The following is a 17,938-nucleotide window of genomic DNA, read 5'->3' as shown; positions in this document are numbered from 1 at the left end:
AGTTCAGTTACAACGTCCGAGTTCGACAGCGGCTTAAAGAGCTACAATTGTCAGTCGGTTCTTGAGGTTATACTCAATAATAGTTTAGACTTATCCAAGTGGGAGACTGTTGGATTAGTGTCTAAGTCCATAACTATATTTGGTATGTACTTGACCCGATTGGCATGGTCCATTTGGGTTGCATGGCATCATGCATTTGGATAGACTAAAATGAGAGAAATAACACTTAAGGTTTACTAATATATTATAAGTTCTAATATATTAATAAGATTATTTAATTAGTATTGATCAAGAATTAATTTGGAAATTGATCATGAAGTGGTTCGTTTCTCTCTAAGTTATTCAAAGTGTATTTGATGTTGTGTGAACCATTTGAGGTGTCACACTTGGGGCACTCGGCTCTTAAGCATCAAGGAATCAAGCTACATAAAAAGGTATGTCTTCAAACTTGTTTTTATTACCCAAGTATCAAAGATTGTATGCTAGATAGGGTAATACCTTGGAATATTCATATTTGCATGTATAATAGAGAAAACATAGATCCAAGGTATTTAGGGTTGCATGTACACTTAGGAGTGTTAGAATGCTCAAAACCCAACAGGTTCGGCTTACGTGCTTGATCAGGTCTGGCTTATAGTCTGCAAATTGGATCTAGATTTCGACTATCATCTTATTTTAGGGTCACGTGCGACCGTGGATTTGTAGGATTTTGCTTGGGTAGCAACTTATTCTATAAGTGAAACATGCATGGTGGGGTTTCAGCATCGTGACGCTGGCTGGTGTTGTGAAGGACGTTGGTTAGGCCTCTTCTATTGGATAATGTTGATAGTTTATCGGGAGCATTCCAGTCATGAGCTGATGGCCAGGTAGGGCATGCCAGACTCATGTTGTGGGCTCAGAGGCAATCCGGACCTATGATGAGGACCCTGTAGGGGTATTCAAGTCATAGGCTGTGGGCCTAGTGATCTTAGTAGTTCATTTCTTCTGTTGGAGCGCTTTCGGAATGGACCCATTGTTGAGGTTCAGGCGAGCCGTAATCGGATGCGAGGAATCAGAAGATTTTGTGTGAAATACAAGGACAGGTCCTTGAACCTCAAATTATATGTTTAGACCCAGGTTTCGTATATAGTGGTATTCTGATCTAGGGTATTCCATTCCGAGGATGCCTGGACCCTATGATTGATTGGACCTGACATGTTTGGTATTCCAACCTGAGGGTTGATTGGGCCAAACATGTGCAGGATACGAGGGTATTCCATCCTGAGGATGACTGGACCCGTCGTAGGCATGCCTGGTATTCCAGCCCGAGGCTGATTGGGCCAGGTATGAGTGTTCGTGCTTATGAGCCAGATGATTATGGAAATTCAGGTTGGAACTGATAAATACTATTGAGTCAAGGGTTGGATCTCGAGTTGCAGAACATGCGAGTAATCAGTATGTGATGCAGTAGGGTTTAGGCTCGGTAGCCTTGACAGTCGATCTCTTGGGGAACCTGGTGGTTGGAACAGGTGGAGACTGGTAGTCTCGGTGATTGGCTTAAGGGTAGTTATTTATCGGTCAAGTAAGGGATGTCAGGAAGTTTTGGTGCATTTTGCAAATGCATATATGTGGATCTCGGGGTGGGAGTGGAGTATCGATTTGGTTTTGGGTAAGATCCCAAATCAGAGTTTGCGCGTGTTCAGTGTGAGACTTTCGTCCCAGTGGAATAAGGATTGAGATATTTATACGTTGAGGGCATCAATCGCAGGGTTCAAGGGTAATAGATGGGTTTAGTTGATGGCAGTTAGAGTTACTGTGATGTGTATTGGGTTGGTTTTATCCGTAAGGGATCCATATCATGTTTGAAGTGAGGAAAAGAAGGGTTGTTGAAGACCGGGTATGAGATGAGACTGCAGTGAGTCATGTAGCATTTATTCTGTTAGCAGAAGTTTGATGGCAAGGTGTGTAAGCAAGCCCGACCAGTCGGTTTTCTTTTTGGGAGGCGTGTGGGACTACTGTGTGTGTGTGTGTTTGTAGCTCAGCAATCGGCGAGCTGTCCGGTGTTTCGGGTAGTGGGCAGACGAGTTGGGACCAGGGAGGTCTCGGCTACATCTGAGAAGAAGTAGGTGGTAGCAGGAAGAGTCGAAGTGGGTTTAGCGACTGGGATTCGTGTGTGGAGTTCTTGTTATTCGGTAGCCGCAGTTGACCGGTGATTTTGTCCTTTTGGAAGCCTCAAGGTATTACGGGTGGAAAGTATTATGTTAGGCTGGTTTTCTTATGGAATAAATTCAATGATGGTTCGTGTGGGCAGTTTTCGGGGAGTTAGATAAATTTGAAGTTTCGAGTTTCGGAAGGATAATGTGGTTTTATTCTAGAGAATTTCATGTTCATTCCTTTTCAGGTTGGTAAATCCTTTTAGGGTTGGTATAAGTTGCCTTGGGGAGGCTGTATTTATTCCGGATGGTGGAGGTATTGACCATATTGTTGGACGTACTGGGGAAGATAATGAATGATTGCGAGGACGAAATCTAATTTAAGTGGGGGAGAGTTGTAACGCCCTGTTCCGAATCGATTCCTAGTATGAGGCTGTGGCCCGAAGATCAGTCATCATATGGATTAGGGCTTTTAAAAAGGTAAGATATAGGCCCATATGGGGTGCGAGTGATGCATTAGAAGTGATCCGGATGTTCGGTTCGTGTTTTGGAGCCTAGGGGTATTTCGGTAAAGCGTCAGTTTGGGCTTTTGTGGAAAATGGACTTTTGTTTGGAAGGTCTTAAGGAATGTATGAGTTTATAGAAGTGTAGGGCTTCTTGTCACCTTTCCGTGGATATAAGGATCGTCGGAATCGGGCTTATAACGAAGAAGTTATGGCCTTCGGAAGTTTCGTGGTTTTCAGGCTTAGCCGAGTACACGGGACGTACACAAATAGTACGCGGGGCGTACTAGTGGAGAAGGCAGTACGCGGGGCGTACTGACCAGGATGGTCACGAATGTTCTTCGGAGTACGCTAGGCGTACCAAATTTACGCTGGCGTACGCCAGTTAGATCAGAACCCTATTTTAGGGTCTTGGATCCAATTTAAGCTCCTTATGTCATAACCTAACCCTAATATCTTCAGCCTCCACCCTCTAAAACCCTAGAAATTGTCCTTAATCATTCATGGTGGCATTTTGAGCTTATGGAGTCCATTTTTGGAGTGTTTAGCCCATTTTCAAGAAGGTGGAGTTTGATGCAAAGACGGGGATCAAGAAGAAGCTTATGGATCTGACTTTTGTGACTCATTGTCAGCTTGATGAAGGTATAAAGCTCTGAACTTGACCATGGATATCTTAGATATCTCATTTGTGAGTTTTAGTTCATTTTGGTCCCAAGGATGAAGCTTTATGGTTCAAATCTGATTCTTAGGCTTAGGGTTGCCACCCTTGGTGCTAATTGAGTCCCTAAGGCAGAAAGTTGCCATCTTGGAGGTATTAATGGGTTCATGCAAGAGTTATGGTCATTTTCATGGAAGTAGATTGCTATACTTTGAGTTTGGGTTCATGTGGGTCATATAAAGTCACCAAGTCAGTGACTTTATGGACTAAGACGTTAAGTATAGCTCAGATCTGTAATTTGGTCCCTTAGTTGGAAGCATTAAGTGCTTAATAGCAAAAATGACTTAACAGAGGAGTACGCTGGGCGTACAAGCTGGTACGCGCAGCGTAAAAGTCACGAACCTAGTACGCGTTGCGTACAACTGAGTACGCCCTGCGTACTCAGTAAGAATGGGTTTTCGCATATTGGACTTTGGTATGGGCCAACTGTTGGGCTTGTTTATTTTGGGCCCGTTGGGTCATTAGGTTGTGGGCTTTTAGTGATGTTGGAAAAAGGCCCAAGAAGGATTTGGGCCTCATGGCAAGACCCATGTAGAGGTTTGGGCCCAATTTGGAAAATTGGGTCATTGATGGATTTATGGACATTATAGTGTTGGGCTTTTGTTTTGGGTTTGGGCCTTAGTTTTGGATCATACTGTTCCAGGGGTAGAATGGTCATTTTACACCATGTATGGATTAAGGATTATAGTATGGGACCTAATTGTTAATTGGGTGTAGTTTGATACTGACAGTTCGGGAATTTGTCATCCAACAGTTGGAATTTTATCCACGGGACTTCAGCAGTGTGAGGTGAGTTATCCTCATTATACTAAGGGGTCTAAGGCACCAAGGCCGACCCATTGGATTTGATATCGCAGTGGTTGATGACGTGTTGAGTATGAGATAGTTATACATGTTAGTTTGTTATGCCAGTTTGGTAGATCTGTAGGACTACATTTATCTGTAGGTGCAATTAGCTGTATATGTAGACATGCTGTGTGGGTAGGGTTGAGATTGTATTATTTCGTGCGGTGACCAACAAACCCTGGAGTATGCCATATATGAGCTGAGGGCCGGGAAGGCATACCAGACTCATATTGAGGACTCATTCGCATACCAGATACGAGCTGAGGACCGAGTGGTATGCCAGACTCGTACTGAGGGCTGATCAGTTATGTTTCAGTCTTAGGACTGAAGGGGGCAAGCCAGTCATAAGCTGTGGGCTCGAAAGCAAACGAGACTTATGTTGTGGTCTCGGAGGCAAGCCAGATGTGAGCTGTGGGCCCGAAAGGCAAGCCAGACTCACATTATGGGCCCAGGGGTAATCCAGTCTGTAGAGTTGTGGACCCATTACATGCTGTTATTATGTGTATTGTTTTTTATGTATCGGTATATTGGGGGAACTCACTAATCTCCGGGCTTACAGTTTCAGTTTTGGTTTAAGGTTCCTCAGATGATCGCGGGAAGGAAAAGACATGATTGTACAGCTCCTCACATTTTATGACTATGGTTCTGGGATACTCTGATATAAAACTGTTTTGAAAACAAATTTGTAATAACTGTTGGTTTCTAAATGTTTTTAAAAATTTAAATTTGGCTTGATTTTTATGGACGTTACAAAAACACAATCCCGAAAAACACTCGATGCATAAATCCCATGTTCGTTGGCGATAGAAACTTGCAACGGACACCCCGACTTCAAGAGTGCTCAAAAGTGGATTAGGGTTTGCTAAAATCGTTTGGAGGTGTTGGAGGCTGATGAGAGATGAAATATATCTCTTCACCGGAATGTTACAACCGTTAAATCTAACTTTTTAACTGTTAGGTTTTAATGAAAAAGACTAGTTTACCCTTGTACCAAATTTGCAATATACTACAAACCTCAAGGACCATTTGTGGAATTTTATAAATTTGAAATTATATATATATATATATATATATATATATATATATATATATATATATATATATATAATATTTTTATTTATTTTGATTCCAGTAAATGAAAAAAAACTTCATTTTAAAATTTTATAACAACTTTGTAGAGTCCGACTCTTATTATTTTTTTTTATTCTTTATTTCAGTCTATTATCAAATTGAAAAATATTATCTTGAATTTAAACTATTGATATCTCATATAGAAATATGATTTAATTTGCAAGTTACATCTTAAAAATATTAGCTAGTTTTCATATTTTAATAATTATAAATCGCAAATATCACACATTGAAACATTAATTCTCAATAGACAAACCGTTTGATTTTTTTAAATTTTAATTTGTCTTAACATATATAAAAGAACCACTAAAGAAGAAAAAAATATCCAGAAAAAAAAGTGGACCAAAATTACAGATATAAGTATAACTTTTTTAGTTACTTGAATCAAAATAAAAAAAAAGTTACAAAAACCATAAATAATCAAAATTATATAAAAAAAAATAGAAAATCAAAAAAACTCAAACACCAAAATTGTAATATAGTCTAATATATTCATACATTTTACATTTTTTGGAAAATGTCAAAAAAAGTTATAAAATTGATGGAAAATAAAACGAAACAACGAAAAAAATTAAATATAGGAAAATTTTCAAAATTAATACGAGAAAATTTAAAAATTAATAGGAAAATTTTTCAAATATAAAAAAACCAAAAAAAAGTGTAAAATGTATTAATATATTAGAGTATATTACGATTTTGGTGTTTGAGTTTTTGTTTTTCTATTTTTCATTATTTGAATCAAAATAAATAAAAACAATAGAAGAATAGTAATAACTAAAATTATATAAAAAAAATAGAAAACAAAATTTGAAATAATTATAACGATAAATGCAAACATAAAATTGCTAACTATATTAACTATGTAGCATCCAAGTAAAAAAACTTGAACCGTAACAACATAAAATTAATAAAACATTAAAGTTAAAACGGTTTCAACATGGTTTATAAAATTTAAGTTTATTTACTTGAATCAAAATAAATAAAAAAATTAAAAAAACTATAAACAACTAAAATTATAAAATAAAAATAGAAAACAAAATTTCAAAAAAATTAAAAAAAAAAGTTATAAAAAATTTGAAGTTATATATATATACATAATTTTAAATTGATAAAATTATACAAATGATCATTGAAGTTTATATTGAAGTTTATAGTATATTGCAAATTTGATACAGAAATAAAATGATACTTTTCATTAAAATTTAACAGTTTTTCATAAAAGTCTTCGAAATATTTTGCAAACTACATGTATCTATGAAATTTTGTAAAAAAAAAAAAAAAAAAAGTCGGTTTAATGTATATTCCTAAACCCTAGTCCATCTGCTCAAAAGGAAGAAACGGGACAAGAGGCGACTAAACATAAACCCTAATTCGCAAAACCTCCTCTATATAATAACATAACACCACCATTGTTACCGTCACTCACATCCTGATCCAGTTAATCCTAAATCCCAACTCCAACAATTGTTCTGATTTCATCGCATTAATCTGTTTTCTTTTCTGTCGATTGTATAATGCTGGGTTTACCGATGATGAAAAATTCAAGGCTTGTTTCTCATGAACATTCGCAGTGGCCGCCTGATTGAGCTTTCGCCTTCGCCAGGCTTGAGAGCTCGTGTTGCTACTTTCCTTCCTTGGATGTCTGAGATCCCCCGCCCATCTTCATATTCACACTTCTCAAATCGTATTTTATCTCACTTTCTTCACTTTTTTTCGCCTTCTCAATTGGTTGTTTTCTACCCCTTTCCCAAATATCCGATTGGTTTTAGATTGGAATGATATCCCCTGATTTTCAAATCATTTGTCTTACTGATTTTACAAGTTGCTTATCATTTACGGGTGGGTGATCTGGCTTTTTTAAATCCAAATTAGTTTTTTTAATCCAAATTAGTGTTATTTGCAGTTTTGATTTATTTATAGTTAGAACTGATTATGGAACTGATGATGATAATCCAAAGGCTTGTTTCTCAGAGACATTCGCAGTGGCCGCCTAAGAACTTTCGCCTTCGCCAGGCTTGAGAGTTAATGCTGCTTTTTTCCTTCCTTGGATGTCTGAAGTTTTAATTTATTATAAATTATATTTATTGTGGGTTTCTCAGTGATGATTTCATAGATGACGAGTCTGATATATCCATTCCATTCCATTCATCATGAAGACCATACGAGGCATTTGTCTGAGAGAAACCCTTCGATCATACTCAAAAATCTTTTGTAATGGATTTTATTTTATTTTATTCTGTTTTGTATGCATTTTAAAAACTTTATTACGTTTATACTATCTGCCTGAACGAAGTTTAGAATTCTCATGATTTGAAATTTGTTTTCATCGCGTTTTCCTAACGCTAGAACTTCGATGAAATCAATTTTGGTTTTCGTTGTTTTTCTTGAATAAACAAACTGTAGGAGTAGGAGTCTTTGGTAGAGGTTTCAAGATTTGATTGACTCGACAGTATGAAGTGTCGAGTGTAATGAAGTTGTATAAAGCATAATCTTTTGCGCTCTTAATTACGAGGATGCGGTATTGATAATTCTTCTTAGGAAAAATTACGTAACTATAATTCATTAGTGGAAGAACGCCAATTTGCAGAGCAGGGACGCCTATTAAATATGACGAAACTTGCATTGAAGGTTGGCAAAATTAAAAAAAGTTTAGTGATTCTCCGTGCCTATCAAATTATTTCAATTTTGAATACGGCCTCGAACAAATCACAACATCTCTTTTAGATTTCTGTGTTCTCATTTTTCTTTTTCATTTATGTTGTTTTAGATTATTAACAACAGATAATATAAATATTTCGAGGTTTGGATTCTATGCAGACGTTTCTTGATTTGCCAATATGTTCTGTTAGTGAAATTGATGATTATTAGTAAAAATTCTGTCAAGAGTAATCAAACAAAATGCGTTTCTCATAGCAAGTCTTGATAAGACTAGAAAATAAAAAAAAATGTAGTGGTACAAGGGTTATCAATCCTTACCAAATGCTAACCTTAGGTGTTAAATGAAAAAAAAATGAGGTTACCACTCCTTTAGCCTAATATAGGTAGATAAATTAGTTAGATTTCAATCCTTATTAATTGTACTCGAAGAATTAGGCCTCTTGACATTCCGATTAGACTTCATAGTATTTCTAATTTACGTTAAATAAATATTTGATATCATTTTCTCTCAGAAACTAAAGTAATGTCTAGTTATGTAGTTATCGCAGTCAAAAATTCAATGGCGGCTATTTGAAATCGTGGTTATTGCGGTGGTAATGTCTAGTTATGTAGTTATCGCAGTCAAAAATTCAATGGCGGCTATTTGAAATCGTGGTTATTGCAGTGGTATAGCTGTGATATAGTGGTTTTTTAATATTATGTATAATTTATAATTTTATATCATATTTATATAGAATTTATATATTTAAGTATTAATACTAGAAGTTTATATAGAATTAATATCATCAAACCTAAAAAGTCATATAAAAACGTAACATAATATTCTATTATAGTAATATGGAAACTAGGTAGTGTCAAAGTGTCATAGAGTTTAATTGCATTGCACGAGTTCAATCTCGTATTAGTAGGTTGTGGTTGGTTAAAGAAGTTAAGTCCCAAGTTGTAGTGTCATAGGCGTGGGTTGATTTACAAAAAGCATTACTGGAGTCCGACTATAGCAGCTCAAGTCGTCGTGGGTACAGAAAGAGATGAGAAAGAGAGTTGTTGGTAGACATAGTTGCTTTGAATGTTTTTAATTATCTTAGTTGTTCGGGCTTTTTAAAATGAAAGTGTAGTGAGATCCTTAAAAATAGTTTTTCATTGACAAAGTAACCAAATGACCCAAAATGTGAACGAAATGGAGTAGCGCCGCTATAGCGGTAATTGAATAACGGTAAATAGCGGTGAATAGCGCCGCTAATAGCGGTCCCGCTAAAAAAAACGCTAAACTGAAAATAGCGGTTCTTGACCTCCGCAAAACACTATAGCGCCGCTATACCACTTCTTTAGCGTGCAATTGATAGCTTAGATGTCTAGAAGATTAGGTAGACAGTAAAAAGGATGGTGTATGAATCGAATGAGAGGCATACATTTAATAATTAAAGAGGTTCTAGATTTAATTTGTAAAGCGTATTTTGGTAAAGTTATATACGTAATTTCAAAATTTATAAGGATATTGAAATGATATGAATGAAAATTTACCTTTTTTATATTATGTATAAGAAATTGATAACAAACTATTTACATAGTTTATATATGGAATTTCTTATAAAATATGTGTCATAAGGGCATATATAAGAAACATTAATTGAAGTATTAAATTTAAGAAATATTACTATATATAAATGTGATAAATATTAATTATATGTAATATTACCATAAGTAAACGTAATATAGATTAATTATAAAGAATATTATTTATAGTTAATGTTTATCATATTTAACTATGATAATATTTTTTTTAATTAATATTTTATATATATGTTCTTAGGGCACATGTTAGAAAATTCATTTATATATTTCAATATTATTTTGGTTTTTTGGTGTTTCTATTTTGTGTGTATAAATAATGTTTTGAGGACAGTAGAGCAGTGTAGTAGATCAACATATATTTAGAAAATTCATTTATATATAAATATGTTATTAGGGCACATGTTAGAAAATTCATTTATATATTTCAATAGAGCAGTGTAGTAGATCTAACATATATTTAGAAAAGAGAATATTAAGGAGCATTTATGTAACTTAAAACAACAAAAGTTCCAAAACTTTATTTAATCGAGTAAACTTAAAACAACAAAAGTTTTAACAAATCATTAGTGGATAATATATGAATAAATGAGAATTACGGGGACTATTTATGTAATAAACTGCAAATCTTTTAGAATGAAATGATAATACTAGCTAACAATTACAATTGTATGGGACATGATACATAACTCTAGGTCACAATCACAATTGTATGAGACATGAGGCAGGGACCAATGATGATAAGTTCAAAAAAATATTGTGGCCAAATTTTGAAGTGCCAAAAAGATGATATTCATAAGCATATGAATTAATATATTTACTTAATAATTTGTTAACATTGAAGTCAGGTTTGGGGTGGACCGGTGGTAGATCGGCAAGATGTGTAGCGTTTTCATTTACCAACCCATCTAAAACATGATAATGATTTTTTATTATCATGTTTAATCTCATAACACATAAAACATGATAAACATGGCAAGCATGTGTTAATATTGTATCAAATCTTGAAACGAAATTCAACATTAAATTGAATATTGATTTTGTTTTAATTTGTTTCTGTCATGTTATTTTGTTCTATCATCCTTATTGATTGGTTATGTTACTTTTTTGGATCCCCTATATTTGGTTATAGGAACCACCATAATTCTATTTTATGGTTTTGAGTAAAAATTCTAGTTATATTCAAACGAAATAATTTTTAGACATTTTTCAGCTCACATGTTCCTGGTTTAAAATCATTAACAAATCATGAAATGGAATGAATACAAGATTATGAGAATTTCTTTCTTTGTTTTAACTTCTCATTGTGTCTCACTCTTGTCTTGTGAATTTATTTGGTAGTTATTTTTTATTGTTATGTAACTGAAAAACCAAAAAATTATAAAACAAAAAATAAAAACTAAACCCTTTGTAGATATCAAACCTAAAAAGTAATCATAATCGTCGGTACATCAAAAGCATATCCCTTAGCTTCTTTGCTTCTGTTTCCATACTTGAAAAACTCATAGAATTTGGTATCCTCCAACCCCAATTTCCAGACTGTTTTCAGATAAAAAAAATATCATATAAATAAATGAACAAAAAAAAAAACTTATTTTATTACCTGTGTTGCAGGAATATTCATTCTAGCAGAACTCCCCAACCCGAGAATATCCTGCATTGGAATGATTGAAGTTTGGGCTACTGAAGACAAGGCAGCCCGGATTAAAGCCCACGAAATATCATCATCCACAGAAATTGATAAATAATTAAGCACCTGAAATAAATAAATAAATAAAACTCAAGATTATCGTCTGGAATTAATTATATAAGATTGCAGTGTTGAAATTTAAAAACTCACTCACATTGCATTTTTCTTCTTGCTGCAAGGCATCCCACCAACCTCGTATCTATCACAAAAAAAAAGTGAAAAATCATTTTAATATATGATTAGATGAAAGTACAATGCTATTTTTGGTCTTTGATGAGTAGAAAATCAAAATCACCGTGTCATTATCGTGAGTTCCGGTATATACAACTTGATTTTGCTCATGATTGTGAGGCAAATGAGGGTTTGCTGAATCACTTCCAAAACCTATTTGTAATTATAAAATTTTACAAATATAAATTATGGAAATAAGAGACTAATAAATAAGAATAAAATAATTTAGTACCAAACTGAAGAACAGCCATCCCAGGTGCACCAATTGATTTTCTGAGCTGGACTACATCCTCTGTTATAACTCCCTGTCATTCCCAGACAGATTTTTTTTTTTTATTTTTTTTTTTATATATATATATAATTAATGTTTCTTTTTATCTGTTGTTTTAAAAAAATGAAAATAACTTCATACCAAGTCTTCTGCTATGATGTTGATCTTCCCAACAGCTCTAAAAATTGCATCGAATAAAGAACTCCCAGGTCCCACCTACTATCAACAAAAATAATCACTTAGAGAGTTTGTTGTAGTACAAGGGTAAAATAGTCATTTTATACAACACTTTATCCACACAGACATCATTACCTTCCATCTACCCAAAGTGGCAATTTTTGCTTCTGCAAAACAAAAATATTAGTGTTTTATTACAACATGGATCAAGTGGAAAATAATTATATTATTTCATTTACAAAATGACATTGGGATAAAAAAAAAAAAAATTAACTTTCTTGTTATTATTTATAAAAAGAGTCACCAGAAGGAACAGCCCAAAAGCCAGAAAATCCCCTGAAGTGATCTATTCTGAACTCATCAAATAAATCCTGTGCACGTTGTAAACGGTTTACCCACCATGAAAATTTATCTTCTTCCATTGCTTTCCAGTCATATAACGGGCTTCCATGTAAAAAAAAGTTATTTAACATAAATTAATAAGTTAAAAATGTTTATTACCATTATATTTTTTTGTAGAAATTTATTCCAACAAACCTGTCCCAAAGTTGACCAGTTTCACTAAATGCATCAGGGGGAACACCACTAACCAAAACTGGGAACCCTTTCCTGTTCTGAAACACAAACAAATTGTTAAAAATGGAAAAGTGAGGGCGAATTTGTAATTAGGACTCACGAGTAAAAAGTATTTTTTGTTAGCCCAAACATCAGCACTGTGATAACCAACATATATAGGCATGTCTCCCATTATGCTTATCCCCTTCATCTTTGCATAATGGCAAATGTTTTTCCATTGTCTTTGAAATAAGAACTGTTGTGCGATAAAAATGTCGATCTGGGTATAGAAAGTAAAAAATCAGGTGAAGTTACAAAAAGGAAATGCATTGAAAAGGAAATGTTGAAGAGCAGATGTCTTACAAAATCTTTTTTACTTTGGTAAATGTCTTCTAATGCAGAAAGATGGCGATTCTTTAAAGGTTCAGGCCAATCATACCAATTATATGTGTTATAAGTGTCATCAATGGCTGCAAAATATGCTGCATCTTCTAGCCAACCTATAAATGCAATGAGGATTTACATATACAAGTTACATGTCACATTTCACATGCTGGATTTATATATACAAGAATTGCACTAATAGATTATATAAGGATATCTTACTTGCAACATCAGAATCTTTTTGGAAATCTTCAAGCTGTCTTTTGAGATACCCCTCACTTGAAATGAGTCTCTTTGCAGCCTAAATAGAAAAAAAGAGGTTGAACATCAAATTTAGTCAAGCCCAAATTACATGTAAAAGTGAACAATTTTTTTCTTGAAAGTTTACCTTGGCTATCAAAGGATCCTTTATGTAAGCAACAGTATCATAATTTACACGATCTGAGTCCCTGCACAAATGCTATAGTGATGAAGGAATAGACATCAAGAGAGTAAATATAAGAATTGCATTCACTTCATTGAATCAATGGATCTTACAATGGTTCAGGAAGCTCTTCTTTCATTAACAAACCATCTTTAACAAGCTCATCGAGGGATATCAAGAGTGTGTTACCACAATTTGCATCCTGGAAGTGAGCATTTGCAACATTTATCATTTTTCTATTTCAGGAAAGTACATATAATCTAGATGCATCATGGAAAACAGTCCATGGATTAAAGTTTGCTTTATCACCTGGCCTGAGTATGGGGATCCCTCCTCGTTAGCCTTCCTGCCTGGTGGAACAAGTGGGAGAACCTGCATTAATAAAAAGGAACATTTTAGAATCACATACACCTGAATGGATTCGATCAGAATGAAGCATATTCAAGCGACATAACATAGAATGAAAGTAGAATTGGAAATGGAGCATGCATTAAGGTTTTGGATGCCAAACCTAATACTTCTAAATGTCAATTTAAGGGAGATGTGACAAGTTTTATATCCAAATTCAAAGTTGTTGAGCTTAGTTGTACAATCAATTGCTACAAAATAACTATAGGCAATACAGAAATATAATTTATGCAGAAAATTTGGACCTGCCAAAGTGAGCAACCAGCTTCATGAAGCCAATCTATGAACTGAAAAGCCTGATCACCGAGGTCTCCAATGCCGTAGGGTCCAGGAAAGGAAGTCGGGTGAAGAAGCACTCCCGCTCTTCTCCTATCGCCAGGTTCAGCTTTCGGAAGCCAATCCGCGTAGTCCACCGGCAAGTCCTCACCGACGGCGTATGCGTCAACCGACATAGCGGATGTGACGGAGAGATTACGAATGTGCCTAGTCGTGATTGTTTTCTGCAGGAATGGAATCGAGGAGAAGGAATTGTTGGTAACGGAGTTGCTCAGTTTCGAATGGGATAGTAGGAGAGGCAATGATGAGAGAGAATGAACCGCCATTGTTGCTCTGGAGATGCAAGTTTTGAGTGGAAATTGGTGTTATCTGCGGAAGATTGGGTGGGTTGATTACATGGGAGAGTGGGTTTAGGCAGAGAGCAAGCAGGAAGCATGTGGAGTTCACATGAAACTGAGCGGAACTTGGATGCACCGCATACCACCATTGATTTTCTAAACAGGGATAGAACTTGAAAAAACTTGTTTACGCAAAGAGATGCACATTTTTTTCGATTTATGCGTTGATAGTGATTTTATAATCATCGTCGACTTTGCTTATTTAAATTGAATTTTATGAATCTATACTTACATAAATTGCATATATTGGTAAATATTTTGGTCACAACGCCGGATAATATATTATTTAAATAATAAATAGTTGTTGTCTGTGTTGTTGCAGACGGTCTAATCTATTTTATAAGTTGAATTTTAACGATTGTAAGATACCGTTGTATTTGTTATTACATAAGTATACAATGTTGGTACAATCGACTAATTCCAATTTATATAGTCGAATTAAAACGTATTATATGTGATCCAACTCATACGTAAGAAGCGTACATAAAAATAAGCACGAAAACATACACAAAATTTTTGTCGAAACGTAAAGAAACTCCAATTTATACCGACACATAGATAAAAATAAATAAATTATTTTTTTAAGTTAAGGAGTGGAAGTTCAAATAATCAAAAATATGTTATATTGTGACCCGACTCATAAGTAAGAAACGTATATAAAAATAAACACAAAACGTAAATAAAATTACATTGAAACGTAGACAAACTCGAATTTATATCGACACATACATAAAGAAAAACAATTTAGGTTTTTTTTTAATTAACAAACGAAACTTCTAAATTTACGTTGAAACGTTGATCACCTAAAATTTTTACCGACACATAAATAATATAAGCACGTAATAAATTATTATTTTTACGTTAACAAACGAAAGTTATTAAGAAAAATCAAATTATATATATTACCGGGGGGGGGGGGGACACTAAAGTTTAGAAAGACGAGAGGGTGAACATGATGTTTTTACAAAGTTCAAAGCCGAGAGGGGTCAAAGTGATATTTTATAAAGTCCAGGGATGATAATTGTCGGTGAATAGAGTAACCACTAAAGTTTAGTAAGTCGATGGGGGTGAAAATGATATTTTATTAAGTTTAAAGCCGAGGGGGTCATTTTACAAAGTTGAGTGGTGAGAATTGTAGGAAAATCATATTATATATACTACATGGGTAAACACAAAAGTTTAGAAAATAAAGGGGAAAAAGTAACATTTTATAAAGTTCAAAGTTGAGAAGACGAAAGTGTTATTTTACAAAGTAGAAGGATAGAAAGTATTACTTTACAAAGTAGAAGGTGCAAAAGTATCCATATAAACGATATAAACATGTGGAAAGTGATATATAGTAAATAGTTGGTAAAATATTATTTAAAAAGTAAATTACATATTCGGTTCATGTGGTTTGGCTTGGTTTATACTATTGGTCTGAGTATTGATTTTGTAACATGGTTGGTCGATATACTTTGCTTTCTTTTGAAAAGATCAATTTACTTTTGTTGTTAAGGAAGCCTTCATATGTAACATCCTAAAAATTTAAGATTAGGTTCTTAAATTAATAAGATAAATAAAAGAAAAATGATTTAATCACATCACTAATTAATATGAAATTTAGAAAGTTAAAAGTGGGAAATAATAATATTTTAAAAGTAAAGGGTCAAAAGTGTCAAGTTGGCAAAGTGAGTTGACCAAAGGGCCGACTCAATTAATGGAAAGGACTAATAAAGTTATATAATAGATGGAGGAGGACTTGTTATGTCAAACTTTTAAACATATGTGAAAATAAATGAAGTAATGGTGAAAATTGACAAAATACATGAATTAGAGGGACGAAATGTGAAAAGGGGGAAATAAGATGAACACTCCCCTCATTTCTCTTATTATTGAGCATTCTAGAAAGCTCATAATGGCGATTCTTCTCCTTCCTCCATCTAGGGTTCGATTCAAGTGAAGAATTAAGCAATCAAGCAAAGGAAAGAAGGAATCAATGTTTGTAAGGTAAATTCTCTTCCCCTTTTAGCCTAGAAATCAATTTTATGAAGTGGGTAAAACCCTAGTGTCGAATTTGATGTGATACAATGAATGGGGTATTGGTTTCTAACCTCCCTTGAGTGATTTCCATGGTTCTAATCTCAATCTAATCATCTCATTGGTGGATTTGATGATTTGGGTAAAAAACTCTATGAACCCTAGAAATCTAAATTGGGAACTTCTTGTTATATGTTAAATTGGAATGAATTATGTGACCTAGATGATGTTTGAGAGCAACAAATCCAATTGGAATGCTCAAATTCATCCATGATAGTAGAATCAAGTATAAACTTGGATTTAATTTGGTTTTGGGGGAAATTGTGTTGAGAACAACGAATTCCATTGTAGTTGAAGAATTTGATGTGTGACATCCCCCAATTTTCAGAACCGATTAAAACTTTTTCTTTACGCTTTAAGTTATTGTGTTGCGGAAAATCCCAGTTTAATTGAAACAATTTGAGATAACATAAGTTATTTATTTTATTAAAACACCATAATATTACAGGCACATCTCTTATTTCACTCGACATCCTAACTAGATTCCAGTAGCCTTAGTTCCACTACATGTGATGTATAAAATTGAGTGGGTTAGGTTTGAGAAACCTGGTGAGATGCATAGGGTTTTAAGCCCATAATATTTTAATGATAATAGATCATAATATCATTCCTGCAAAAAGATTCATTGGCAGATAGTATGACATATAAATTATGACATAATTATCCTTAAGACAATCTACCCACCCCAATTGATTATCACGAATCCTAAAACAAGGATTATCTGGAGGAATCACCCAACCTGATGAATCGTTTGAGCAACTGCTTACTTACACAGATAGGGGAGTCCTAGGCCAGTGTAGATCATACAAAGACAACCAATGTTCAGAGTTATTGATAAATATGGTATCTCATTTTATCTATGTCTGTGGGTTATAAGTTCACACTAGCAACGTAATTCACTAGACCACCTAGAATAGTCAAGTGTTGTCATCTACTCTGGTCGATGACCCAGACATACGTGCCAGTTGTCTGATTTGGACCTACCATTTCTGGTCATCCAAGGAGAGGAGGACTACTAGACCCCACTCTGATCTCACACTCTACCCTCAGAATGATACCTATCCAATATTCAACTCATTTGGAACTAATTACCCTTTATAAGTTTATAACTATCTGTGACAACCCGAAAATTTTTATTCTTGTAGAAGTCAAACATAGCGTGTAAAGGTCAAACTCAATTCTTTTATTATCTTATATGGCTAGATTAATGGGTTTTAAGTGTTTAAGCCTTTAATTCAAAGGAGTTGTGTGTTTAAAAAGGAAAACTTTTAGAACCGAGAATCCTCGCATCTTTTTCTTCTTTCTTTCCTTCGGACCACAAACATGCCTCAGACCGCACACACACTTAGGGCCGCAAACGGTTCATGACCGTGAACTCCCTTCGCAGCCGTGAACCCTCGCATGACCGTGAACCCTTCTCGGCCGTGAACCCGAGGATCTTATCTCCTCGGGATGTGTTTACTGCCGAAGACTCTTAAGTGTATATAT

General features: G+C 34.5%; 1 protein-coding gene and 4 non-coding genes across 5 annotated transcripts; 4 read left to right on the top strand and 1 right to left on the bottom strand.

Annotated features, from left to right (window-relative positions):
• Nucleotides 1-6,854: 6,854 nt before the first annotated feature.
• Nucleotides 6,855-6,980, top strand: LOC145161885 (small nucleolar RNA SNORD14). The gene has a single exon (XR_013738746.1). It is a non-coding gene; the product is annotated as a small nucleolar RNA SNORD14 (small nucleolar RNA).
• Nucleotides 6,981-7,266: 286 nt separating this feature from the next.
• LOC145161882 (small nucleolar RNA SNORD14) lies at nt 7,267-7,390 on the top strand. Its single transcript, XR_013738743.1, has one exon. It is a non-coding gene; the product is annotated as a small nucleolar RNA SNORD14 (small nucleolar RNA).
• Nucleotides 7,391-7,423: 33 nt separating this feature from the next.
• On the top strand, nt 7,424-7,513 carry LOC145161845 (small nucleolar RNA SNOR75). Its single transcript, XR_013738716.1, has one exon. It is a non-coding gene; the product is annotated as a small nucleolar RNA SNOR75 (small nucleolar RNA).
• Nucleotides 7,514-7,916: 403 nt separating this feature from the next.
• LOC145161819 (small nucleolar RNA snoR86) lies at nt 7,917-8,046 on the top strand. Its single transcript, XR_013738693.1, has one exon. It is a non-coding gene; the product is annotated as a small nucleolar RNA snoR86 (small nucleolar RNA).
• A 2,736-nt stretch (nt 8,047-10,782) lies between these two features.
• DPE1 (disproportionating enzyme) lies at nt 10,783-14,538 on the bottom strand. The gene is made up of 16 exons (XM_079078924.1): nt 13,943-14,538; nt 13,599-13,661; nt 13,403-13,491; nt 13,254-13,314; nt 13,088-13,166; nt 12,845-12,981; nt 12,603-12,761; nt 12,464-12,540; nt 12,231-12,370; nt 12,062-12,093; nt 11,891-11,965; nt 11,711-11,783; nt 11,543-11,631; nt 11,402-11,446; nt 11,161-11,313; nt 10,783-11,096 (listed from the first exon to the last, which is right to left on the bottom strand). Exons 1-16 carry the CDS (start codon nt 14,297-14,299, stop codon nt 10,992-10,994), a joined length of 1,734 nt encoding a protein of 577 aa, XP_078935050.1. The 5' UTR covers nt 14,300-14,538; the 3' UTR covers nt 10,783-10,991.
• Nucleotides 14,539-17,938: the final 3,400 nt, after the last annotated feature.

Source organism: Lactuca virosa, chromosome 2 (assembly GCF_052849685.1).
Source record: "Lactuca virosa cultivar CGN04683 chromosome 2, Lactuca_virosa_CGN04683_v6, whole genome shotgun sequence".
NCBI lineage: Eukaryota > Viridiplantae > Streptophyta > Magnoliopsida > Asterales > Asteraceae > Lactuca > Lactuca virosa.
Note: the sequence above shows the minus strand (reverse complement) of the source record. Positions and strands in the feature narration are given on the sequence as shown.

What these genes read in the sequence shown, in the direction of transcription:
- DPE1 (XM_079078924.1), bottom strand. Translation starts at nt 14,299, where the DNA reads ATGGCGGTTCATTCTCTCTCATCATTGCCTCTCCTACTATCCCATTCG. An exon ending in GATGGCTGTTCTTCAGTTTG is followed by an intron (nt 11,632 to 11,710) that starts GTACTAAATTAT and finishes AATTACAAATAG; the next exon opens with GTTTTGGAAGTGATTCAGCA. An exon ending in GAACTCACGATAATGACACG is followed by an intron (nt 11,447 to 11,542) that starts GTGATTTTGATT and finishes TTTTTGTGATAG; the next exon opens with ATACGAGGTTGGTGGGATGC.